Here is a 27624-nt window from a genome sequence, read left to right as displayed (position 1 = left end):
GCAGACAGAAATGCCAGGGATTTACACCTCAACGGAGCCTGCAGGAAAACGGGCCGCTTTAAGCAGCTCCTTCCGTTTGTGATTGCCGAGCAGTTTTATATCGCCAAGCCCCGTCAGACCAGATGTACATTTTATTGGCTATTAATCAGCCAGCTATTTATTCCGAACGCAATTATGGCAGTCAATGGCAGGAAAGGACCCAACGAGCAGGTGACATTTCAACAATGGGGACATTTATTTTCACACGTATGCAATGAATGGGGGGGGGGGATGGGACATGGCACGAGCAAAAACCTACAGCCGATATCTATGTATTATGTACATGCACTTACAACAATTCTACTTACGGACAAGGCGCCATAGACTTTCATTCAAAACCCCCAGAAAAGAAAGATAGAACTGGGCCCGTAAGCCTTTAATGTTCCTCGGAGCTGGGATGACCGAAGGAGCTCCGTGAGGCCGTGCAGGCTACCTTTGTCGCCCTTGAGACGACTCGATGGTCTTCTTGTCGGCGACCCTCCGTATGTCTCTGTTGTCAAAGCGGCAGCTGTTTTAACGGCGGCGGGGTTGGTCCAGCGCCTAGCAACGCGGCCTGGTCGATTGGGCCTGGCCGAAGACGCTTCAGAGGAGCAAACGGGCCTTGCTCTTTTAGAGTTGATGCTCTTTAAGAGCCCGCTCACTCCTCAGCGTCACTCGACCCACTCGGGGCTTGATCGCCCGGACTGTTATGTAGCTGGCCGGCGACTTCTCTCCGGCTGGCGACCTCTCTCCGGCTGGCGACTTCGCTGCTGACTCCAACGGCCAACAACGACCAACAATTTGGTGACTTGGCTGGCTCCGACGACGACCGAACTCCACTCCTCCGATCAACAATCACCATTTCGACTCACCAACTTGACTGCCTCCACCGACCAACTCAACTCTTGGCATCGAAACGCGCCTTATTATAGCCCGGAGGGGTGAAGCCGCTGTAGGCTTCGTCACCCAAAAGCGGTGCTTGCCCCTTTCACCCTTGAACTTTCACCCCCGGCTGGCTCCGCCCCTTTCATCGTTTGATCCGATTTGCAAGTCATGCACGGCCGTGTTTGAAATCGCTTTGCCGCTGCGAGGATGCCATCGTGTTCGTTTGTGGAGATGTTGTTTGTTGGGGATGTTGTTGTTGGTGAAAAGATGGCGGCGCCGTGGAGATGCTGGTGAGGAGATGTCGGCGGTTGTTGAGATGTTGTTGTTTGTGATGATGTTGTTTGTGGAGATGATGGTGAGGAGAAGTTCGTTTGGTTGTGGAGATTGGTGTTGAGGAGATGTTGGCGGTTGTGGAGAAGGTGGTGAGGAGATGTTGGCAGTTGTGGAGAAGGTGGTGAGGAGATGTTGGCGGTTGTGGAGAAGGTGGTGAGGAGATGTTGGCGGTTGTGGAGAAGGTGGTGAGGAGATGTTGGCGGTTGTGGAGAAAGTGGTGAGGAGATGTTGGCGGTTGTGGAGAAGGTGGTGAGGAGATGTTGGCGGTTGTGGAGAAGGTGGTGAGGAGATGTTGGCGGTTGTGGAGAAGGTGGTGAGGAGATGTTGGCGGTTGTGGAGAAGGTGGTGAGGAGATGTTGGCGGTTGTGGAGAAGGTGGTGAGGAGATGTTGGCGGTTGTGGAGAAGGTGGTGAGGAGATGTTTGTTTAAAATAAAGATAGAAAAGAATAACACTACCTCAAGATTCACAGCCCGGCACACGAATAAATCCCGTTATACATCGGTGGGGAAATCTCACCTGGACACACACTTATCGACACAACTGATCTTCGGGGAACCTGAATGGTGTTCTGTGAATTTCCACAACCGTAACAATATATTTCATTATCATTGTTAAAACTGCTGTTTCATCCAAATATTGTCATATGTGTCCTGTTTTTTTTTAATATTTGGGATCCAAGCAAAAACCCCTTGTAAGGCCCTCTAAAATAACATAGCATTGTTGATAAAACATATCATTACAGCTTCTGGAACTGATTTATTTTTAATATTTCAGAAACCTGTTGCCACTTACCATATCAGCATGGCAGAAGATGAAGTTGAGCCGAAACGTTTGAAGACAGAGAGCGGTACATGCATTATATGTGGGGGAAAATCTCCACTTTATGATTTATCATCCCAAAGAGATGAAGAATCATGGAAAACCCTGTGCCAAGCTGCTGAGATTCAACATTTTCAGCCAATTATCCATACTGCTGAAAACAGTGAAACCAACTTTTCTAATATTAAATATCACAGGGATTGCAGATCCAATTTCACCCATAAAAAAAAACTTTTAATTGTGAAGAAACAAGAGTACATAAATGAACAAGACTCTTTAAGGACTAGACATTCAACAAGGCAAGCATCTAGTACACAATCAAGAGTATACAATACGATATGCATCCTTTGCCAAAGCAAGAGCAAATACATTCAAGGAACTAATAGCCGGGAACCATTGAAGCCAGCAGTTGAGCTTAGGGCTGACAAAACCATTCGTGATATTGCAACTGAACTTCAGGATGACAGAATTTTATCTATTACTGCTCGAGATATTGTTGCTGCTGGAGCACATTATCACAAAACACGCTACAGGAATTAGACGAGGGGACAAACTGAAAGAATCTCTTCTGAATGCAGTGGTGCAGACAATCCTTACCAAAAACAGGAGAGGGCTATATTCAGCAAGGTGTGTGAATATATCCGTACCGATGTCTTCTCAAACCCTCGTATTGTTGCACTGTCTGATCTCACTGCCAAAGTTGTATGCTTCATGGAAAGTAATGGGTTTGAAGTTACAGAGGCAACCAAATATCACATGCGACGCAATCTCTATGCAGAGTTTGGAGATTCTTTGCATTTCTTCACAGTTGCCCGCAGAGTATATATATAAGGCCAGACAACTTGACAGTAGACTCTATTGCAGTTGACTATGTTCAGTTAAAGGAAGAATATGACATTCTTGTGAAGCAGCAAGATCTAAAATCTATGATAACTCAAGTAGCCCAGCTTTTACGTGAACAAGTAAAATGTGTAATTAAAGAGCAGCCTTGGCCCTCTCACCCTCGGAAACTTAATATCACATACATATCCTTCCCTGATTGCCTTGTGCAGTTCCTGAATCTCTTACTTAATGGTAAGAATGCAGCATCCTCCCGTAATGAGAGGCTTTCATGGTCCATTGCCCAAGACATTGTCACAGCTGTATCAGCAGGCGAAGTAATCACCTCAAAGCATATTTTGATTCCATGGGTTATAAAGACTCTGACAGGAAATGTGGAACTGATCAAATTCATGAACCGGCTGGGACATGCATCTTCTTACTCCACCTTAGAGGAGATTGAAACTGCACTATGTATTGAAAAGCTAAAGAGTGCAGAAGATGATCATTTCCCTCTTCCTTCCAATATACATTCCTTCATCCCAACTGTACTGTCATTTGACAACATCGATAGACAGGAGGAAGTACTGAGTGGAGCTGGACCTTCTCATCGTGTGAATGGCATAATCATTCAGCCAACATCATCATCACGTCAGCCACAAAAAGCAGTTATGACAGTAAACAAGAAAGACAAAAGGAGATCAATCTATCCAAATGAGAGACAGCTTCCTCATTATATCTCTGGAAAATGAGAAGGACCACCATCACTACCAGTGACTGAACTTCCTGAAAATAATGCAGCATTGAAAGCTTCACAAAAGAATCACCTTTGGATGATAGCACGGGAACAAGAGACTGACAATCAGACAATCGCTTCATGGACTGGATTTAATATACAAACCAGAAGAGATATTGTAATTTCACAAGACACTGTGGGTTACCTCCCAACTATAAATGCCCCAGCTACAGAAATGGCAACTGTTCAAGAAATTATGTATCAGTCACGAAATATCCAAAAGTCGCTTCATCTCCAAAACATGTTGTTGTTCGTCTTTCGGCTGCTCCCGTTAGGGGTCGCCACAGCGGATCATCCGTTATGATCCGCATACTGATTTGGCACAGGTTTTTTACGCCGGATGCCCTTCCTGGCGCAACCCTTGTCGCCTCTTGCGACACAGGGACAAGGATTGGGTTTCGCCATGATTCCAGGCTGCCCTACACCCTCTCTCATAGCACGGCCCAGCACAGAGCTCCTGTCCTCAAGCGATCCTCCAACCCAAGCCTCCGAGTAGCCGGATTACAGGCGCACGCCACTACGCCCGGTGCTTCATCTCCAAAACATAGCAGTAGTAATGGATCAAGCTCTATATGCCAAAGCAACAGAAGTGGCTTGGAAATATCCAGGTAAATATGGAAGCATTGTTCTGATGCTCGGAAATTTTCATGTGATGTGCAACTTTCTGTCCATAATTGGCAAGCTCTTTGGAGATGCTGGGCTACGTGACCTGGCTGTGGAAGCAGGTTTTCATGTGATGTGCAACTTTCTGTCCATCATTGGCAAGCTCTTTGGAGATGCTGGGCTACATGACCTGGCTGTAGAAGCAGGAGTCATTGCTGAAGGATCTATAAATAATGTCCTTGAAGGAAAGCAGTACAACCGGGCAGTGCGTTTCCACAAACTCACCAATGAAGAAATGATGAGGTTAATATGGAGAAGCTTTGTACACTGGCTTGAAGAGAATCATGTTGAAGATCTTGAAAAGTTGAATCATACCATCCAGGCAGTCCACAAGCTATGTAATGACATATGTGTAGCAACTTATGATGCTGCAGTTAAGGATAAATCATGCAACAGAATTTTGCAGATATTCAGTGCTTACTTAAAGGTTCTGAAAACTGATAAAGGCCCATTGGCAGCATTTTGGATGACATATGTGGAAATGATCAAAATTTTGCTTGGGCTTCTTCGTGCCGACAGAGAAGGTGACTGGCAACTACATCTTGCATGCATCAGAAAAATGATTCCATGGTGTTTTGCAATGGACAAAACCAATTATGCAAGGTATCTTCCAGTCTACTATGCCCAGATGTGCCAACTTCAGAAGACAAGCCCAGAGTTGCATGCTCACTTTGTTGGGGGTGGATTTTCAGTTCAGCTAAGCAGCTTCAATCCATTTGGTCGAATAGCAGTGGATCAAACAACTGAAGAGACCGTCAATAAGGACACCCAGACTGCAGGAGGAACATGTGGCTTCAGCCTGAAACCAGGAACTGTTGCCAGGTATTATCTTACAGCTGAACATCGAGCTATGGCATTGAGGCAACTGCGTGAACATGTATCTGCTAGATGTGGAGGACTTAGTCATACAGATTTACAGCATTCACGAATCATGCGAGATGAGTCTGATGTTACATCAATGGTTGATCTGTTAGAGAACAGTTGGTCAAATCCTTTTCATCAGGATCCATCAAATCTCACTAACCTGTCCACTGGAGCAGTGGCCACTCCTGAAATATCTAATGACATTTTCAAGGCACAGGAGAAAGGAGAAGAAGCCTACCAGAATTTCAGGGTGCAGAGACTAGAGAAGGGTGAAGGGTTCTATGACACACTGAAAAAACTTAGGCTGAAAACGTTTTCCCCAGTGAATAAGAAGCCAGTGAAAGGATCAACTAAAGAAGTAATCTTGAGAGCTGATAGGAGATTGTTTGGCAACATGATCCTCATTGCCCAGAACAGAAAACTATATATATGCAAAGTTTTGTGTCACCCTCTTGGTCCTCTGCCATGGGCACTTGCAAATTGTGATGGTACAGTGAAGAAAACCAATAAATCTGTCATCGCAAAGCATCTGGAGACAAAAGTATCAGCCACTGAAGAACTTCCTCAACCAAATGCTACACTGATTGATGCAATGGGGCTCATTCAGAAGATGCATGGAGAGAATCACACCTTTGCTGAGCTGTCTGATCGTGTTTTAGCACAGATACTCCATACCAGCCATGGAAGTAGTAGAATTGTTGTAGTATTTGATATGTACAGAGACCACTCAATCAAATCTGCTGAACGTGTAAACCGCGGTTCACAGGAAGGAATAACCTTTAGTCAGATACGACCAGGACATAAAATAAAAAAACTGGAGAAGGTTATTGGCCTGTGCTGAGAGTAAGAACCACCTGATACAGTTTCTAGTGGACAGCTGGAAAGATCCCAAGCGAAGACAACAACTTAGCAACAAAACAATGTTTGTCACATGTGGTGAAAAATGTAACAAGTTCACCCAAGAGAGCCATGAGGAGATAGAAACTCTTAAATCAGACCAAGAGGAGGCAGACACTCGGCTCATTACATGCCAAGCATGCTTCAGTGAGTTATCCTGCATTACTCATAATAGCAGATGACACAGATGTGTTCATCATTGCTCTTGGTCTGTGCAGGCAAATCAACAGTGAAATGTCTATAAGGCGTGGAAACAAAACTCGTCTTAGGCTTGTCAACATCTCACGATTAGCCACTGCACTTGGAGTTGAAGTGTGCACTGCACTATTGGGACTTCACCCTTGGACTGGCTGTGACACAGTGAGTGCACTGGCAGGACAGGGAAAGTTGAAAGGACTGAAACTCATTACCCAAAATGAGAAGTACAGGGATGCATTTACTTCACTAGGAAGCCAATGGGATTTGTCTTCAGAAGTGTCTAATACCATTCAAGAGTTCACTTGCAAGCTGTACAGCAGAAATTCCAAAGTGCATGAAGTAAATGAACTGAGGTATGACATTTTCCGATGCCACAGAGGGGAAATTGACTCTGCCCAGCTGCCACCATGTGAAAATACCCTCCTGCAACACACACGCCGGGCAAACTACCAGGCTGCAATATGGAGGAGGAGCTTAGACAATTCCCCTGCCATTCCAGATCCTACAGAGGGTCATGGTTGGGCCAAATGTCAGGACGGATCTTTCACGATCAATTGGATGACCACTTCACCAGCACCTGAAATGGTCATAGACCTAATTTCATGCATATGCACTCGAGCATGCCGACCATCAAAATGCACATGCATGTTGAATGGAATTAAGTGTACAGCAGCATGTAAGCTTATGGAATGTGCTAACATGGTTGATGAAAACAGTGATGACCACTACCAGGATGCAGCAGATATGTGTGACAGTGACATATATGATACGTCTCATATACATGTACTTTCGATTCTGGCAATATGCTGTTTAGCATTCCTATAATAAACTAATTTCATGCAAGAAAATAACTGATAAAAATCAATTAGAATTATTCTTACTTTCTATGAACGATGATACAGTCTATATCATGTTATTCAGATGTACAATATGTGGTGAAACATAATCAAAATATAAAACAGCTGATACTGCAAAAGTGGTAGCTTGTTCATATTTTTATATAGACCTGTTTAGCAGGGGAAAATGTAAAGGTATCATCATTGACCCTGTGAACATATCCAAAAAGGTGTAAGAAATGTTTACCTATACAAGTTACATCGCATCTTGAACAGAAATTACACTGATATTATTGGACAAACGTAATGACTAACACTGCAATTGGCCGTTATATTTGATTCAATTCTTAGTTATATAAAGTGAAACAATGGTATAATTAGGACTCTAAATCACTAATATTAATGTTTAATTACCAAGTCATGCATAAATACCCTGAAATAAGTCAACTTTGATATATATGGTGATTATAGGTGAAAAAATGTGGAAAAAATTATTAAAAAAACGTGACTTTTTCACAACATTTGTGTTCATAAATAAAAAAGTAATTAACATTACTGAACAAAATACACACCAAAAGATGCAGAATTTTATACTGAATCATGAATGTGACATCATGTGTTTATGTTAAGACATTGTGGAGATATGGCCAATTTACTGACATATATCAAGGTCATTGAAAAAGATGGCCACCAAAATACCATTTAGCTGGGCATGAGAAGCGTCCATCACACGATTCCATACTCTACAGACATCAAGATAACTGAAAAAGCATAGTGGCTTTTAGTCCCTCAATTTGGTAGTCAACACTTCATTTTTGATGTCTGGCTCATGGACTACCAATCTTTATGTTGCCTTGCAAATGTCAGTCTTTTCTCCTTATTCTTTAGTCTCAGCATTGTCTCTTTGTTGCAACTTTGCCATGGAGACCTGCTTCAAGCAGCCTTCCACTTCCACAGTGCTGCTTCCTGCTTCCTGCAGGAGACCTACTTCCACTTCCACAGTGCTGGACGACATGTTAATGTTCAGGCCAGCTTTCATTTCATTTATCAGTTGCTGACTTGATTTTCTTCTTTCACATAAGCAGAGCAACAAGTGCTTGTCTTGCCTTGGGGAGGTTCTTCTGGGTCTTCCTGGCATTTTCTTGTCTTGTACTGAGCCAGTTCCTTTCAGAAATTGCAAAGTATACCTCACACCATTGTAGGAAATCTTCAGCTTTGCTGCTATTTTCTTCACAGTGTGCCCTTTTTCTCGCGGAGTTTGTATTTTCACACGCTGTTCTGTTGAAATTTGCTTCCTTGTCACCATTCTGAACCCACTCATAGACTTTCAAGCACAAGCTGATGAAAAACAGTTTCATATATTCACTAATTTGGAACTTTTATTGTGGTTTCTTATAATTGGCATTAATGTAACTTGTGTTGATTACTTCAATAATCTATTATTATTATTTATTGTAAAAAATCCACACACTGTTTCCTCCATATTTTATTTATGGTTAGTGGATATTACTATTACATGTAAAGCAAAACAAAAACTTTTTCAATCTCAAAATTTATTTTATATACTTAAAGGTAATTGCACACACTCGCCGATAAGATGTCAAGCCTGGGTTTGAATCCCAACCCAGTTATAAAATCTCATCCTGGTGTTTCACATCAATGTGTGTGCCATCCTTTGAATGGACATTAAACAGCGTCCTGTCTGCTGGCATTGGTGTTTGTTAAATTATCCCACTTTGTCCTTCACAAAGAGTAGGTGAGCTATCGCTGGCACTATGAACAAATTACAAATTCCTGACCTAATCTTAGTCACATGTCAGGCCTGGCTAGCCGGTTCCTGAAACACTTGGGCCAAGCTTACCCTGGCCAACCCCATAAGAACGTGGGAATAATTGCGTCCGTTAAAGAAAAAGAAGAAGAAAGGTCACTGTGATATTAAATTGACCTCCACAGAAATTTGATTTTTAATCTACCTATATTGCACACTCTGAACTCCCGCAAATGTTTAATGGGGAATAGTGTCACACAAGTGAAATTAACCCAAACTTTTGCATAGTGTTGTATCTCATGGCCAAATGCCTCCTGATGTAAACTCTTGTTCTAGAATGGTCCAAAGAGTACTGTGGTGTTTGATATCCTGCCGTATTAGGCGGCTAATACAGATATATAAAATGCCTTAAGCTTTCAACTTATTTCAGGTATTGCATTTCATTTAAATGGTATCGGTCAATAGCATAACAACACGTCCATCCTTCAATGATTATTCAATGAATAAGTGCTGGGTTTTTTTTGTTTTTTTTCCTTTGTCAGATTTCCTTTCTTTGTATGTCAGACTTAATTTTATTTAAAAAAAATGTTATTTCATTTGATGCTGTCATTGTTCTGTAATAACAAAACTATTTGTGCAGGACAAGATGGCTGCCCTGGAACTGCAAGCTCAAGAGTTAAACCACAAAACGGGACAACGCAAAGCACAGCTCGACGAACAAAAACGGGAGTATGAGCGTCATTTCATTGAGGTGAGCATTGTCCACTGAACTGTCGCTCTGAGTTGAAATCGTTTTATGTCCTTATATAAATTCGTTGATACCTCAGGCTTTTTGATTGATTGCTGATCTGTCTCTCTGTTAACTTCTTTCATCCCAGGACAAAGAACTCCTCGTTGAAATTGAAGTGAGGTACAAAAAGCTCACGGGAAATGCATCCTCTTTTTCTCCTGCTCCTTCCCTTGCTCAGGTAAGGAAGCAACCTCGATTTTCTTTCATGTGTTTCCATTTTGCCTGTCCTCCATTTACTGAAACAATTTTGTTTTTTGGATCAATTTACATTTTGCTTTCTTTCTTACTTCCTGGTGTACTGTTTTTGCATTTTGGAGCAAATAAGCTTTATTTTATTTTATTTTTGTTGATTTAAGTTCAAATACAAGTATACACAAGGAGGATAGATGCAGGAGGAAGCCATTCGGTCCATCATGCCTGTGCAACATCAACACCAGACCAATTTATCGACTCCAGAGCAAAAAAAGGAAAATGCCAAATATATATTTTTTGTCGTTTTTCTGCAGTTTTTTTGTAGTTTTATTTTTCCAGGGGGGAGCAGGGGCATGAGCAAAGACAGTTCTTGGGTAAAAACACACATCAACCACACAACCCCTTGATGAGAATCCCACAAACACTCCACACACATGTATGCAATCACCCATAAATGCTCAAGCTACCTAAAAGACCTGCTGACATCCCTATACCCCACCATCTCCATTACTTCTACCTACCTATCCAATTCCAATTTAAACTTATCTACTCTTTCTGCTGCCACTACCTTTCCAGGGAGACCATTCCATGCATTAACTACTGTCTGAGTAAAAATCCCCTGCCTTACTACCATCTTAACTCTCCTCTTCTTTACTCTCAGGCTATGGTCCTATCACTGTCTAATTTGCCACTGGTCCTATCACTGTCTAATTTGCTGAATAATTCATCTGCACTGTCGATACCTTTCATTATCTTAAACATCTCCATCATACCATCTTGTAACCAACTCCTTTGTAGTGTATAAAGCCCTGTCTCCTTCAGCCGCTCCTCATAGCTGAGTCTAGCTCGGCCCGGAATCAATGTAGTTTCTCTCTTCCGAATGCATTAGAATGTGGTATGTTAATGTGGTTTGAGAATGTGGTATGACAATGATGGTAAGGATGGAGTACGAGAATGAGGGAAAGGATTGAGTTTGAGAGTGGGTGTTTGAGAATGAGTTTCGAGTATGGAGTTGAAGAATGAGGAAGAACACAACGGGATAGTTCAAAATACATTCACAATGCATCTTTCCCTTCCACTGATACGAGGGGAGAGGTAATCTAACTAGACAAAACATTACATATACAGTCATGCGCCACTTAACGACGGGGTTACGTTCTGAGAAACGCGTCGTTAAGTGACGTCGTCGTTGTGCGAACATCATTTTTTTTTTTCGTTTTCATTTTCAAACATCGTACTTACACAAAACTACACACCTAGGCTATATGGTATAGCCTATTGCTCCTCGGATACAAACCTGTACAGCATGTTACTGCACTGAATACTGTCGGCAATTGAAACACGCATCCAAGAGAGACGGAATACGCGTTAGTTTTACCTTTGTGCTGTTCATGACGGCCATCGGTGTTGTTAGCAGCAGCTTACAATGTCCTCTCACATCGATTATAGAAAGATGAATAAATAGCGTTTGGATTTTATAAATACGTAATCATTGCATCGATGTTATCATTTATAAATGAAGAAACGAGCTCCTGTCAATTGTGATATATATATATATATATATATATATATATATATATATATATATATATATATATATATATATATATATATATATATATAAATATATATATGTCGTATATGCGATCCGTCGTTGCCCGGAACGTCGTTAAGCGGCGCATGACTGTATATCTAAACTCCAGGGTTCCTTTACGTGTTGGATGTAACTCCCTGAGGTCTTGCAAAACGTTTCAAGGAGATGTGCACAAATATTATTAATCTTGAGAAACAGCTGCATGTGACGGGTGGAAAACATTTTGGCTCGGTCATTTAGAAAACACGTTCTTACGGCAAACGGCTTGCAGATCAGGTGTTATCAAATATATTTTGCTTTGAAACCCACCAAGAGAAAGCATATGACCTTTGTAAAGCAAATCCGATAACTAATTGCTTTAGAAACAGTCACGAGGACAAAGGAAAACCTGAAAGAACCTCCATAAGGCAGGAGATTAAACTTTGCTACCACGGTGCCCATAACAGGCATGGCATGTCCACACATCCGCAGAGAGTCCCCACAGATCCAAATCTACCCATATGTACCGTGTCTGTGTGTACTGTATGCGTTCCTCTTGCTTGTGTAGCAGCTGCCTACTGTACATTCCAATCCAGACACAAACTGCATTGCTATCAACTGTAGAGCACTCGGCAAGTGGCTTAAGCACTCAAGCAAGCACTCCGACAGAACGCCTGGCTTGGCAAGCATTGATGTCCATCGGCACACAAAATTACCGTGCTTTCCCCATTGTCTCCCGTCACTCACCCGCATTTGTTTTTTCATTTATTTATTTTCATTTGTTTATATTTTCATTAACAGACACTTTCCAATGGTTCTGTGATTTTTTTTTTTCCCGGTGTACCGGTTTCAATGTGCGTTAGGACACAAAATTACCATGCTTCCCCATTGTCTCGGGTTGCTCACCTGCATTGTTTTTTTCTTCATTTATTTATATTTTCATTTACGGATGTTGTCTGATGATGCTGTGATTTTTTTCCCCCTGTGTATTGGCGTCGATGACCATCGGCACACAAAATTTCACCTTTTCATGTCACCCGGAAGGTACCGATCTTTAATATCAGTCAGCGAGTCAGTGGTTAGAAAGAGCTTCATTTATTAGAAAAGGCCATTAATTTTCTTCAAAACGGGCATTTTAATTAACCCAAACACCCAGTTTTCACCCATGCACCTCCTTGGAGTTCCCTTAGTATGCTTGCAACGTTTCAGGCTGCTACGTTTCATAGTTTTAGAGTTATGGAGGACACACACACACTTATTAGTAAAAAAAAACAGGCAATAATACAATGCAATACTACATAATAATGACTACTGCAGTGCCTCTGGATAGACAACATTTTGAGTCTGGTCGTTTGGCGTCAGAATCGTGAGCTTGGTGATTATAGAAAAGATTATTTATAATACCGCCTACCACTGGGTGGGGCTGTATGATACACATTCACGTAGAGAGAGTTTGGGTCTTCTCTCCACCCTGAACACTTTGGTAAATATTTTGGCCATTACAGGCAGCAAATTAATTGGTCTGTTATTTGATATTGTCTTTACCTCCTTTCTTGTGCAAACATATTATTACAGTATTGTTCTAATCATTTGATACATTGTTTTGCCTTCTGCATTGTGCTTGATGGCATCTTTAACTTCATTTTGGAGGATGTCTGCCACTTTGTCAATGGATCAAAGTTTGATACTTTCATCAGAAATCATCTTTATAGTCGGTTCCCAATTTCTGATTTTGGTTCCATCTTCCTGCTTGATCGCCAAAATGTGTTTGTTTGTTTTTGTCCATGGTGCAAGGCTCTTAGAGGAGCTGCAAAACCAATCATGCACCCACATGTCGACAAATAAATCAGACAACACTAGATTTGGCTTCAGCCAACCATGGCCAATGAGTTTGGGGGATGTAATGCTACTTCCCAGAGCACTCTGGGTACCAGTGACACCATCTTTTGTGACATCTTTTCTCTCCACACTCATTGGGGAAATGAAGGAGGAATTTCCTCCTCCCCATTAGATGCCATCCTATGTTGTTTATCCATGCTCTCTCCTTTAAATGCAGAGTGTCAAGCAAGGAAGTAGCATGTACAATTTTTGAAGTTCTTGGTATGACTGCCGGGGTCTGAATTGAACTGCCTACCTCTCAGACTCAAAGTGGATACTCTAACCACTATGACATAGAGTTTGATGGCATAATTCTTCCCCAATCATTAGTCTTTGTTTGACTTTCTTTGTGATTTGGTCGTTTTCAATTGTTTTTCTTGTACATACATATACAGCTTAATGATCTGATATCCTGACTCTTAAGTGGTATGCTTCCACGCTGTCTTGCAAAATTCATTTTATTCAACTTTATACTTTGGATCATCAGACATTTTCATTTCTCTTCTTCAATATTTATCAGGTTTTTTTTGGTATTATCTTTGATTTTCGGGTTGTATTTCATGCAGAAAGATTTGTAAAATTGCAGGATTACTATGTGTGAAATTTCTAAAAAAATTGGATGTCATTGTTGGAAGAGTGGAAACGATCAATCATTCCCACGTGAAATTCAATAAGGTTATGCTAAGTTGGATACCAAAGGACCTCACATTTGATCGAAAGGCATAACAGGCATCCTATCAAAGGGAGGGAGATGATTTATTGAAGAAGATTGTGACATGTGATGAGACCTGGGTCCATTAATTAGTTCCAGTCAAAGCGAGCCAACATGGAGTGGAGTTGTTTGTGATAAAATCAATTTGATGACATCAGTTTGATTCACCCTTTAATCACTTCATTTTTGCCTATCATATTTTCTTATTGGTTCTTTCAAGTACTTATGAACTACTGTTTCTGAATCCTGTTCATTCTACTCTAATTATTGCTCTGTTTAAACATTTAAATGCTGCTTTTCTTTCCTCTCTCTTTGTCTTCCTGTTTCTTTTCCCTTCATTCTTTTTTTTTTCCTTCTCCCAGGGTTACTTCACACTTTCTCAGATACGTGCTCTTTACTCAAACCCAGGATCTTCACGGATCATGGGCACGCGACACCACTTGTCCCCTCCTCCCCCCGCACCACAACCTTCCACAGAAGTGCGTGGCATCAAATGTACTCGTATATATTTATGGTCTTATTAAAATGTGTGTGGCAACATTGGTTGCTATTTTAATATTTTAACTACAAATATGGAGTGATTCCTTCTTAACAAGTGACACAACTTTTACAATTATTGTGTTTAATACATTAATTATGGTCCAGGTTATCAAGCACAGGTGGCTATGTATCCAGTACATATAGTCATAGGATGATGAATTTAACTTCTGATTTTTCATCTTGCCCTGAATTGTTTTTCTGACTTTGTCTCCTCTTGTCCATGTCCTCCTTCCTGTCCACACCATTTCATCCCATTACTTCTTTCACACACTAATTGTTTAATTCCTCTCATGGTTTATTTTTTTTTTCCCCCCATATCCTCACCCACCCCCTCTCCCTTTCCCTTCTCTTCGCTCACTCCAGCCATTTGTTTGTAGCAAGGACATTCCATCATCTCCTCCTGTTTTGCTCACCCGTTGCTCCTCCAACTTCATTTCTAGCCTCACCCCTCCTGTTAACCCTCCTTCACCACCTTCCATAAATACCCTGTCACCCCACTTCATGGATTTGCATCAATCGTCATGCTTCGATCATGCTTCACCTCTGCCTCCCCCGCTTCCTCAAAAACGATTCCAAAAGGTAAATTTATTGCCGAATACACCCTGCACTTTCATTATTTTGATATAAATTCCAATTTCTTTACCTAATCCTCAAACCCTGCATCCTCTCTCAGCCATTTACAAAATAAGCGAATACTTTTTCTTTACAATCATGTCATGCCCTGATCGGTTGTTTATCTGAATGAAACTGGAACTTTGCTCTGCCTATCCTCATTGAAATATGGCTAGGTTTAAAGATTAACATTTCCATTTGATCACATAACTATTCCCATCTGATTTGATAATTCCAATTTGATAATGACATGGTTCGCACAGTCCTTGAAACTCTTTGAAAGTCCTGGAAAAATGAGAAAGCATTTTCCAGTCTTGGAAAGTCCTGGAAAATGTATCCAAGTCCTTGAAATGCCTGGAAAATGGAGAAAATTGCACAAATATAAATAATATGCCAAGCCCCTGGTCAGAATTGTTAATTCCACCAGTCTCTTCAAGAGAGCATCATCAATTTTGACTTCCTCCAGGCATTTACCAAAACTGAGCCAAAATGGTTTCTCACGCGTGGGGCATAAATGATGTAAGTGTTTGCGGAAACTCTTCATTCGGCAGGAAATAGCTACTTAGCATGTGCACTGCCTATTGTAAAAAGGAAAGGAATAAAATTGACTATCAAAGCTTTGCTATTTTAATTCCTCACGGCTGAGTGACTCAAGGATCAGGATTGGCTCGTGAAGGAGTCCGTTCACAAGGCCAGATGTCGTCGGGTCTGTGAGAAGACATTTAATATCGGAAATATGGGGGAAAAATGCACTTTGGAGTCAAGGGAGAGGCACCAAGCATGGTGTCACGTGATTGAAAATGACCGGTCCAACTCCCATAATATGACATTTTTTGCGCTCCAGGCCAAGTATTTGTACTTCAGTTGTATTTCATTTATATTTATTGTATGTCTTCCCGAATCAAATCCAAACATTCTTCTATATTGATTCGTTCTATCAAAAAGCAGAAGCTTGGACGATTGAATTATTTTGGAAATTTATGAACAAGTGACATTGGAAAATCCATTGTCGCTACTTGAACATAAAGCATGTATCAAAGTCCTGGAAAAGAGCTTTTTTGTCCTGGAATACTCCTGGCAAACTCCTGTAAACTTGGTGATCCATGGCTGTGCGAACCATATGATCACGAAGTCCTGGTGGGAATTCCCATCTGCTTACATTGCGAGCCCATGATCCTGGTATCCCAGGTTCATATTGCAGAATTATTTTGTTGATTTTTTTTTTTCTTATCGTCTTCCAATGTGCTTTTGATTCGTGTTAAAGTACAGTTTATTTATGTCTTTCTTCTGCATATTCTTTCCTACTTTATTAAATCAATGAGTGTAAATGAGAAATAGAACATCAATGAAAGTTATCAAGGACCATAGAACAGGTCACATACAGTGATGGGATTGAGAGATGGATGTTGATGCACATAACTTTTAAAGCATTGAACTGAAGTGGATCTCTCGGCTCGGATGAAACAAGTTACAAGGGTGTCATCGAAAGGCATCTTGTGTGGCCACAAGGCAACAAAGGAGTGGATATAATGCCAAAGCAAGGACTGGAAAATGAAAAGCAGATTCAGATTCGAAGGAAAATAGGTGAGATGGACTAACACTTTATTGAATATGGCAGGGATCAGACCAGATGTAAGTAAGGCCATAAAAGACTGAGTCATTCCAGTGGTCTGCAATGACAAATATAGATACCCTGAGGTTCAGCATACAGATGACAAAGTTTGGTTTATCTGAAGGGCCTTCACCTCAACAAAGTCAAGAAGAGAATACAATAATGAAGATCTACCCTTTAAAAAGTCATCGAAAAATTAATGTCACACAAATGATTCTCAATTAATTTCGGGGTACAATAAATTATCACAGAAAATGCAAAAGAATAGCAAGAAGTTGTGCAATGCACTTGTATTTTGTTTGTGAATAGCTCAAAACATGGCATTATAGGCCTTGGGACGAACGCTTGTAAAAGACTTAGTTTTTGAGTTTCTTTCACTACCTCTGAGGCACTACATGATACACAGCTCATAATTTTGATAAAAATTCACTGAATCACAATCATCTTGTTCTTTTTGGCAAAACTTGCACCGACAGGAGAAATCTGTGAACAAATGACACTTAGGCATTGGAAACATTGAAATCACTGTGTACATTGATTAATATTATTTATATTGATGAATTAACTTCAATAAAGAGTAATGGATAGTCTAGTTTTTATGATGTAAACAAAATAATTCTTCCGCCACATTGACAAAAGTGCTAAATTAAGTCCCACTCTGACATGTTATGTAAAAACAAATAATCACAAAATGTGGAAGGTAAATTAGAACTGTGTTTCTAAAGAGATGACAAAGCTGACAACTCTCTTCTCTTCTCGAGGGAACCTTCAGATGAGCTATATGTGCAATTGTAGCATCATGTCCCTGCATGTATAAACATAACCTGTACAAACACTTTAAAAAATATTCTGTTGAATTAGTCATCTCCAGATAACCAGTTTAAACCCCAAACAGGACACTACATGGCCAAAAGTATGCACACAGGACAGAGACATTCGGAGATCTGTAGAAGGGAGAGGGATGGGGTATACAAGATGGACATTACAGGGAATTTGAAAGAGGTGGGTTTGGGGTGGATTAACGGGGGTAGAAAAGATCGAGGATTTGGATGGGGGATGATAAGAGGTGGTGGTGAACAGCTGTTTTGAAGGCCTGGAGGGAAGAATGGGATTGCACACAGTGAGAGAGTTTATTCCAAGGGTGGGAAAAAAGAGGAATGAAAGAGTGAAGGTGAGCAGTGATTCGTGATTTTGGTAGTTTTACCAGAAGGGGGTTGTTGGCAGACCTTGAACGCCCTGCAGAAATATGGTGGGGACAAATTGCAGACACAGCAGAGGGGTGAGGGGGCGAGACCGGAGAGGAGACGGTAGAAGACAGAAAGACCACCGACCTGCCTGCAGTGAGAGAGTGAGATGCCCAAAGATTCAGCCTCATCGCGGGAGATTTCAATGATCCGAAATGCCTTGGTTTCCACAGCGTGAAGCCGAGAAAGGTGGGAGGCAGGAGTACCAGTCCAGAGGGGAGAGCAGTACTCCATCAGGCTACGGACGAAAGCTTTGTAAGTGGTCAGGAGCTCAGGGGGGCCGAGGAAGGATTTTGCACGACGGAGGATTCCCAGAAGGTGACTGGCTTTGGAGGCCAGGTTGGAAATGTGGCTTTCCCAGGAAAGATCATGGTAGATAGTGAGACCCAGAGGCTTGAAAGAAAGGACTTCTTCCAGAGGGTTGTTGAGAAAGTGGATGGGGGGTTTGCCAAACGGTCCTTTCGGAGAGACATTGTGAGAGTGTGGGATGTTGAATTGCGAATGTCATGATGACCACGTGACCGGAAGTGTGTCAAAATGGCTAACTCAGTCAATTTTGGGGAAAATCACATAAACTCCTTCAAAAATCATATTCTCCAGACCCAACAGTCAGAATGCTGCCAAATTTGGGTTACAACATTAGGCCAAGGCCCAGATAAGCAGTAGGTCCAGTGGTCCTTTTTATTTTTTTTAATTGCCAAAATTTGGAAATATAATCATGTGTCCCATGACTTTTAGCTCCGATCCCAAAACAATTTCACATTCCTCGTTCCCAGATGGTATTGCATACATGTGCTGAATATAAAAGAAATGCAGCATTTTAGAGTAGAGGTTCTAACTGGACAGACGTGAAGACTGACAGCAGTCAAAATATAAGCTCCGAGCCCAGCTGATACCTGGTTGGAGGTTAAAAAAACAAAACGCATTGCTCCAAGGACAATTGAGGAGCTGAAACATCAATCACATTCATGACGAAGATATTTGTCCACATCAGTGCACTTTTACATTCATTTGCAAGGATATTAGTCGACAACAGACAAATCAACACAGTATCTGAGATTTGAGCTTTGGGTCCTGAATCATGAGTCATGTACTCAGATGCAAAGACCAAAATAGGCAAATCCTTTTTCCACTGTTTACATAATTAATTGTAATACTGCAATTTTTCCAGTAATCCCCTCTTGGTTAAACTTCCAAAATCCAAGTTGACTGCACACCTCAACTCTCTTGTTTCTGGCATCTCCCATCTGTGGAATCACCTTGCGGAGGCTGTACTATTCCATTCTTTCCTCCAGGGCTTCAAGTAGGCAGTGCACTGTCATGTCACCCACCCACCCCCATCGTTACCCACAATCTTTATCATCTCCATGAATTCTTGGTAACTCAACCCTGATATTCTTTATAGGTTGGAGTGTTTCCTCGCCTTCGCTTCTCTTTTCCTGTTCATTAATTCCATTGCTTATTGTCTCCAAGAGTTGTCTCACTGCCTTACTTTCCTTCTTTTTACGTTAATCCTAATTTATTTACTGAATCCTCAAACCCGGCATCCTCTTTTAGCTGGTGTAAACCCAAACAACTAATTCAGTACTTTGTCTTCGCCTGCATGTCATGGCCTGCTGGGTTGTTTACCTGACGTAAGTTTGCTTAGCTGAAACAGCTCTGCTTATCTACACTCTTGGCTTAAAGATTGGCATTCCCATCTGATCTGATTACATGTCCTGTTTAGAGTTCCCATCTGCCCACATTGTTGGCTCATGATCCTGGTATCCTCTGTTCAAAGTGCAGAAATAGAATTTCTTTATTTTTTTTCATGCCCTCCATCACCTTGCTATTCCGTGATCCTCAGTGTTGTAGAGAAAGATATGAAGAGTTCATTACATCCTCCACCGAAGGTGGATGAGGGTTATGTTTTCACCACTGTTTGTCTGTTTGTCTGACTGTTTGTGAGCAGGAAGTTACGGACTCAAAAAGTTACAGACGGATTCAGATGAAACTTGGTGGACAAGATCAGTGTGTGTGTGTGAGAAACATTGAGAAACATTCACAGTTTGATACGTCTTGGTGTATTTGCTGAGACACGTCCTTGGACAACGATGCCACCATTCTGGCTACTGTTGATTGAAGCGCCAACCGGCATGCCCTTGATGACTGTCGTAATTTTATCTTTTCTTTTAAAGTCTGAATAAAGTTTCAGCAGCAGCCGTCATAGCTTCCTTGATAACTTTGCCATCGGTGAATGGTTTCTTATGTTTCACAAGCAGATGGCTCATGTGAAGGAGACGCCTCTGTGTTCGCCTTGCCTTTAGCCACGGGTTTCTAAAAGAGTGACTGTTGAGCTTTCTGCATTCCCTTTAATTCCCCAACTTTCTTCATCCGAATCGTACTCTTTAAAGGAAAATTTTCGGGAAATTTGCTTGCATCGTCTTGTGATGCCGTTCCGAATTACCTCTTTAACTCAAGGCTACAAATGAGACAGATGATGACAAATGAGACAGATGCTCATCATTGATATTTGTAAAAATATATTCACTTTCCCATTCCTGGTGGAAATTATAGGTTTTTTCCCTCTTCTTGGACAACCCTGGCTCCTCTCTTATCATTTTCGCTTGAGGAAATTAATCTTAGAAACAAGAAAAAATGAAAATGAAAAGCTCAACTTATTGCATGCTGGTGTACAACAATACAAATGGCACCGGTGGATAGGTAATAATCCATTTACTTGGTTGGAAAGCTAATAATCAATTTACTCGGTACGGAAGTTTATTCCTTCAATCACATTTAATTGGCCGTTTTAATAGCCCGTGTTTCCGGGATTGAGGAAGAAGAAGCAGAGCCTTGAGCTTTAATGTAGCAGTTTCAACAGTAATATTTATTTTTACACCACAGCAGGAATCATTTACAAGGACGACATGCATGGACAAAAGGAAATATAGTAATATTTCATGAAGCAATAGAAGACGAGAAAGTTCATAAAACACGTTACCCCATGCAGTGTTCAAATATATACAGTACTTCAATTTTAATAAGATAATGATTTTGAAGATCGTTAAAAGGAGAAATTAAAACGGAAGTTTAGCGTGACTGAAACAGTCTTGTACATCACCATATACAATGTAATAACATGACGTTGAGTCACACTTTAGGAGATGGAGACTTTATTGATCATCAGAGAATGCTGCGTCAATCAACATTGTAAATAGCCATGTCAGCAGCCTCTTCTTCACCCCGCTACTGCACCCTCTCACATGTCATGTCCTATCATCATCATTGATATTGATCTTTCTGGGGCCGTTGGCCCCATGATGATCATTTTTAGCTCGCCTGTTCGAAGAACAGAGAGCTATAGCGATACCCCTGGCGTGAGCGTGAGCGTCAGCGTGAGCGTGAAAATGTTAAAGTTTTTGGTGCAAGTTCTTTTTTCCTTTCCAATGTTTTTATCTTCCACACTATTTTTTATACACCCGATATAGATATATCGGGGCGTATAATGTGATACCTGTCGTCCGTCCGTCCGTCTGTCTGTCTCTGTCTGTCTGTCTGTCTGTCTGTCTGTCTGGCTGTCCGTCCGTCCGTCCATCCGTTCCTGTCCGCACTCTAACTGCCAAAGTTTTCAACTTTCATGTTTCATATTTGGTACATAGGTACAGACTGTGGGGACGGTGTGTCGTGACATACGTTCATCATCTAAAGTGGTTGCCATAGCAACCAGGATGCTGTTTTCCATGTAGAAGCACAATTCTGTATATACCTTCTTGTTCGGGCGTATATTGTGCTCACTTGCGCTCTTGTTACTGATTACAATATACAAATACATATATTGCTTTAAAATTATTTGGATCAGACTTCACTGCAATGCTTTCTAAAAAATATTAATTATTAGACGAGTCTTTTAAAAACGATAAATGTATAAACAGGCGAGCATTGGGTGGCTTTGACACCAGCTCTGGTTATGGATGGATTTCACAAAGTACATTTAGTGATTGTGAGTTTTAGTGACATTTAGTGAGTACTCTGCCTATTTTAAAGATGCTAATGACAATCCTCAAAACGAGCAGGTAATACAATATATATATATATATATATATATATATATATATATATATATATATATATATATATATATATATATATATATATATATATAATTTCTTACCAAAAATGGTTTCGGCAGCAGCAGGACAGTGCCCATCTTGAAAAAGGAACAGGGAAGGTAACCTGCTAGTCCCGCCGGTGTGAAAGCCACTTGCCAAACTAGCTGAGCAGCCGTCTTCTGCCCAACTTAAGCCATGTGAAACCCATGTGAAGCACTGCCTCATTGGCCTCACCCCAACTGCAGTAAAGCACCAACAGCAGTGAGAACAGCTCTCCAGTAAAAGATGGAGGAAACCATCCACCGTTCGCAATGATCCAAGGATGAAGCTTGTTCTCCATTTCGTCAGACCTGCGTGAACTGAGCGAGTCCACGTGTGCTATTGCAGCCAACTCTGTGTGCAGTGCAACACCGAACAGGAAGAAGGTGACCATGCGGTCCCAGTTGATTCCTTCAACGAAACAGCTGTCAGCACATTCACCAGGCAGCCCTGAAGTGCCGCCGGGCTTGCCATCCCAATGCTTAACGACCAATAACCACCATCCATATCCACGAACAACAGGGGTGTGTTCAGTTACCAAGTTTCTTGTAGAGCGCGCTCGCCAAGTGGCTGAAACAATCAGGCAAGTACTCTATTCAAAACCGTTGATAAGGAATGGCTGGCTTGACAAATGCTTGTGAGCTGATTGGTAACTGAACACACCCCTGGCGCAGCCATGTTGTGACATCATGTGTGCATAGGGTAACGACCAAAAAATATCTTTGTGCTACTATATGTAGGTTCTCGGAAGTATTATGAAGGTGATTTGTGTTCTAGTGTTCAACTGGTATAATTCAATTTAAATAAAGGTTTTAAAAGGTTGAAAGGTGTATAAATATATTAATTCCGAGTTTTACTGCCATTTCACCCAGTGTCAATGACATTACATCACCCTATCTATGATGTTACATCAGTTCTTCATGCCTTTTGTTTGACTGCCAGGCAGGCAGACAGTAGAAATATTATCTCACTCCTCTGCGCTTGCGGGATCGAGACAAATTCAAAGCCAAAGTATAGTAAAACGACAAACTTGTCTTCCTATCCATGTTCCGGTTTGTGTTAAAAATACAACGTTCAATTTAAATAAGTTGCTCCTCGATCACATAATATGGACGGATGGACATGAATAAATTGCTCAACCCCGTCTGTAAGTATGTGGAAGGAGCACACAAACGACGACAGCCATGCATCAACAATTACATGTTGTAAAAGATCCTTTTCTGTGTGTTTTACTTCATTTTACATCCTCATTGACACCCACAGATACAAATAGACATGCAAAATGTTTGTGAAGTACAACATGCTGTCTCTTGATTAAACCCGTCAGTGAAGCGACAGGAGGCATGCCTAGCATAAATTAATCTGCCTGTTTTTTGTTTCCCATGCAGGCCCCCCTAATTGGAAGCACTTTACCAAGGCCAATGAACCCTTCAATTTGGGATATTGAACAGCGGAGTCATGTTCTACTCAAAGAGAAAGGTATTGCTTTCTTCTGTTTTTAGCTCATTCATATGGATTGCTTATCCTATAGTATGTGAATGCATGGTTTTACAAACCAGGTAAAAACTTTGTTGTGAGATGCTAAAACAACTTGAGAGGTCATATAGAATATGATACACCACTCACCTTTCATTATCGTACTTAAATTTTAATAAAATATTGATTTTAAAGATCATTTTAAAAATACATAAGTTTAGCGTACCTACAGAAAGTCTACACCCCCTTCCAAATTTTTCACATTTTGTTGCCTTATAGCCTGGAGTTAAATTGCATTAAATCAGACTTTTTCCACCTTTATTTACACATCGTAACCCACAACTTTCACATGAAAAACAAATTGAACAAATTTCAGAAAATTAATTAAAAATACAAAACTAAAATATCTTGGTTGGATAAGTGTTCACCCCCCAGAGTTAATACTTGGTGGAAGCACCTTTGACAGCAACTACAGCTGTGAGTCTGTTGGGATAGGTCTCTACCAACTTTGCACACCTTCATTGGGTAATATTTTCCCATTATTCTGTGCAAAACTGTTCAAGCTCAGTCAAGTTGCGTGGGGATCGTTGATGGACAGCAATCTTCAAGTCATGCCACAGATTTTCGATTGGATTAAGGTCGGGGCTCTGACTGGACCACTCAAGGACATAAATCTTTTTGTTCCTTAGCCACTCCAATGTAGCTTTGGCTGTGTGCTTCGGGTCGTTGTCATGCTGAAAGGTGAACTTCCGTCCCAATTTCAGCTTCCTTGCAGAGGGCTGCAGGTTTTCCTCTCGGATTTTCTGTATTTTGCTCCATCTATTTTCCCCTCAATCCTGTTAAGTGCCCCAGTCCCTGCTGATGAGAAACATCCCCATAACTTGATGCTGCTGCCACCATGCTTCACAGTGGGGATGGTGTTCTTTTGATGATGTGCTGTTTTGGGTTTGCGGAAAACGTCACGTTTTGCATTTAGGCCAAAACGTTCCATCTTGGTTTCGTTAGACCACAAAACGTTTTGCCACACGGCTTCAGGATCTCTGAAGTTTTTTTTTTACATACCTCAAACGGGACTCAAGGTGGGCTTTTTTGAGTAATGGCTTCCTTCCTGCCACCTTACCGTACAGGCCAGACTTGTGGAGTGCTTGGGGAATAGTTGTCACATGCACACAGTGACCAGTCTTTGAAAGAGCTACATGCCTTTATGGCAAAGTAGTCATTGGCCTCTTGGTGGCTTTTCTGATCAGTCTCCTCCTTGCTTGGTCATCCAGTTTGGAGGGATGGCCTGATCTAGGCCAAGGTCTTGGTGGTACCATACACCCTCCACTTCTTAATGATTGTCTTGACTGTGCTCCAAGGGATATTCAAGGCCTTTGAAATATTTTTATACCCATTTATCTTTTAACTTTATCCCTGAAGGCTTTTGAAAGCTCCTTTGTGCTCATGGTTGTGTTTGCATTTGAAATGCACTACCCAGCAGAAGAAACCTACAGGAACAGCTATTTTATTCTGAAATCATCAGAGTCACTACATTTTCACTCAGGTGGAGGCCAATTAACTTGGTGTGTGATTTTGAAGGTGATTGGTTACACCTGAGCTAATTTACCTCCGCCACCGAAGGTGAAGGAGATTATGTTTTCACCCTTTTCTGTTTGTTTGTGTACAGGATATGTCAAAAAGTTGTGCACAGATCTGGATGAAATTTTGTGGACATGTTGGGTGTTTCACAAGGGCGAACTGATTAGATTTTGTTGAAGATCCGGATCCGGATCAGACTACTAGAAATTTTAAACGGATCCTTTCCCCATTGAGAGATGGGACCAAAAACGATATGTAGCACGATATCTCAAAAAGTTGTGGACGGATTCGATCAACACTTGGTGGACATGTTGGGTGTGTGAAAAGGATGAGTCGATTAGATTTTGGTGAGGATCCGAATATGATAATTTTTAAATTTTCGAAGCAATTCTTCTCCATTGAGAGATGGGGTCAATAACGATATTCAGTGTAGCATGATATCTCAAAAAGTTGTGGACGAGTTATGGCAAAACTTGGTGGAAGATTTGGTTCGGTGTGAAGAACCAGCCGATTCGATTTTGATTCAGATCCGACCGATCAGTGCGAAACAAAACGTAAACTGTTCAGCCTGGTGGAGGTATGCGCTCTACCGAGTCCGTTGCAGTTGAGTCTGTTTCTGGCACGTGCTCTCTCTCCTCTTTTTTGAGATGTGGCAGAATGTTTGATCTTGCTTGGTGCGTTTGCCTCCAAAGCTCATTCACTCAAACACATCCCTTTCTGTTCCCACATTTTAAAAAAAATTGCCTCTGGACATTGTGACCTTAGAATGTTAAAAAAGCTTTGACTGTGCTGACCTTCTCCAAGGCCATTTGCTGAGAATGTTCTCAAATTCTGCTCTGCTGCTCTTCTCTTCCCTCTGATTGCTTAAACTTGTCTTCTGGTGAGCAATCATTCACCCAAAAGTCAGCCAAAATCGCTTCCACACACAAAGTTTAAAAGACTGATATATTTAACTATAGACCAGTAAGCTCAGTTTCTGTCATAAGCAATGTCAATGAAGCCGTCATCTCAACAGACATCAAGTGACATGACTCTCCTTTTCTCAAATGACATGATCTTAGACCATCAGTTCAGATTCTGTCACAGTCACCCAACTAAATATTTACTACTGCGTTGTGTTTCTCTCAGAAATGTATCAAGGTCAACTTCCTTCCTGGCTCACTGGTTTCCTCCATTCACACAATGAGTAGCCCTCAAAAGTATCATTTCGTCTCTTCTCGCAGTGGAGCCTGGCATACCCTAAGGCAGCAGCTTTCCTCTTCTACCATCAAAAGACATCTCTCGAAAACCGTCTTTCTTTTTTGCAGATGACTCTGCAATGTGTCACATAGAACCCGATTCCACTGACAGGTATATGGCAGCTGCTATCTGCTTGTCAATGCGATTCAATCCCACTAATATGCCTCTGCCTCTACCTCCACTGGTCAGGTCAGGTATGGGAGCATGTGCCAGAGCAGAAAGTCGCTGCGTCCACTTTCCACTGGTACTCCAGGGGCCTCCACCTGGCCATCCCACAGGCAGATGCCTGGCCCATCCCCATCTCCTTGATATGCCGATCAACCTGCTGCAGCCACAAGGTACTGTATGTGGTCGGCCCATTGGCCTCCTCCACTCACGAGGCTCCCTCGCTGAGAGAATCTAGTAGTAAGCAGGATCAGTACCAGGAAAGCAAGCCACATGCCCATACAGCTGCAGGTGATGCTCACGGTCTACGCAGGTTACAAATCTCATCTGAGTCTCTCACAGCAACTGCTTGTTGGACACAATCTGACCAGCGATAGTCAATGATTCTCCAAAGAGACCCAGTACCAAAGGAGTTAAGTCTCCATCTCAGATCACTGGTCAGAGTCCAAGTCTCACAATCAAGAGAATGATTGGGAAGCACCAAAGACTTAAAGACTCAGACTTTCGTCCTCCCGCACAGGTACTGGCAGCGCCACACCCCATGATCCAGTGAAACCATGACTCCCCAGGCCTGACCCAGACGTCTATTGACCTCTGGCTTCACAACATGCGGAGACATGAATATCATTGCCAAGGTAAGTGAATCTCTCCATCACCTCAACATCCTCACCACAAACGGATACAGACAAGATAGCAGCATCCAAGATGCCATTGAAAGTGTGGATCGTGGTTTTGACCCAGGAAACCCATAATATCAGCGGCTCTGACTCCTCATTCAGCACCTCAAGGGCCCCCATAAGGATATCCATTGTCTCCGCAAAGATGACTGATTCATCTGCAAAATGAAGATCAGAGATCTTGACATTCCCAAATGATGCATCACAACTTGATCTCTCTGACATTATCCCCAGAACCCAGTCCTTACAAGTGCTGAAAAGTGTGGGGGTGAATACATTGAAATACCTAGAAATCAGATTTCTGATTTT

The 27624-nt window shown here is 41.5% G+C and overlaps 1 protein-coding gene and 2 pseudogenes across 13 annotated transcripts in view; 2 read left to right on the top strand and 1 right to left on the bottom strand.

The window, feature by feature from the left end:
- LOC147031675 (uncharacterized) overlaps window positions 1–27624 on the top strand; it is a 232541-nt gene that overhangs the window by 176517 nt on the left and 28400 nt on the right. For 10 of the 13 annotated variants that reach the window (XM_085851877.1, XM_085851946.1, XM_085851941.1 and 7 more), the window contains 5 exons: window positions 9538–9648; window positions 9776–9865; window positions 14405–14521; window positions 14946–15161; window positions 23569–23659. In XM_085851877.1, the coding sequence (XP_085708003.1) occupies window positions 9538–9648; window positions 9776–9865; window positions 14405–14521; window positions 14946–15161; window positions 23569–23659 (625 nt within the window). Of the gene's footprint in view, window positions 1–9537; window positions 9649–9775; window positions 9866–14404; window positions 14538–14945; window positions 15162–23568; window positions 23660–27624 lie in introns of those variants that run through there. The other 3 variants (XM_085851887.1, XM_085851955.1, XM_085851934.1) reach the window with 3 other exon arrangements.
- Window positions 293–7118, top strand: LOC147031676 (uncharacterized; annotated as a pseudogene).
- On the bottom strand, window positions 4058–4199 carry LOC147031677 (signal recognition particle RNA; annotated as a pseudogene).

The sequence above is a fragment of the Eptatretus burgeri genome, chromosome 2 (assembly GCF_056783735.1).
Source record: "Eptatretus burgeri isolate ZD-2024b chromosome 2, Ebu_testis_v1, whole genome shotgun sequence".
Lineage (NCBI taxonomy): Eukaryota > Metazoa > Chordata > Myxini > Myxiniformes > Myxinidae > Eptatretus > Eptatretus burgeri.
The sequence above is the reverse complement of the archived record's forward strand: the minus strand, read 5'-3'. Positions and strand labels throughout refer to the sequence as shown.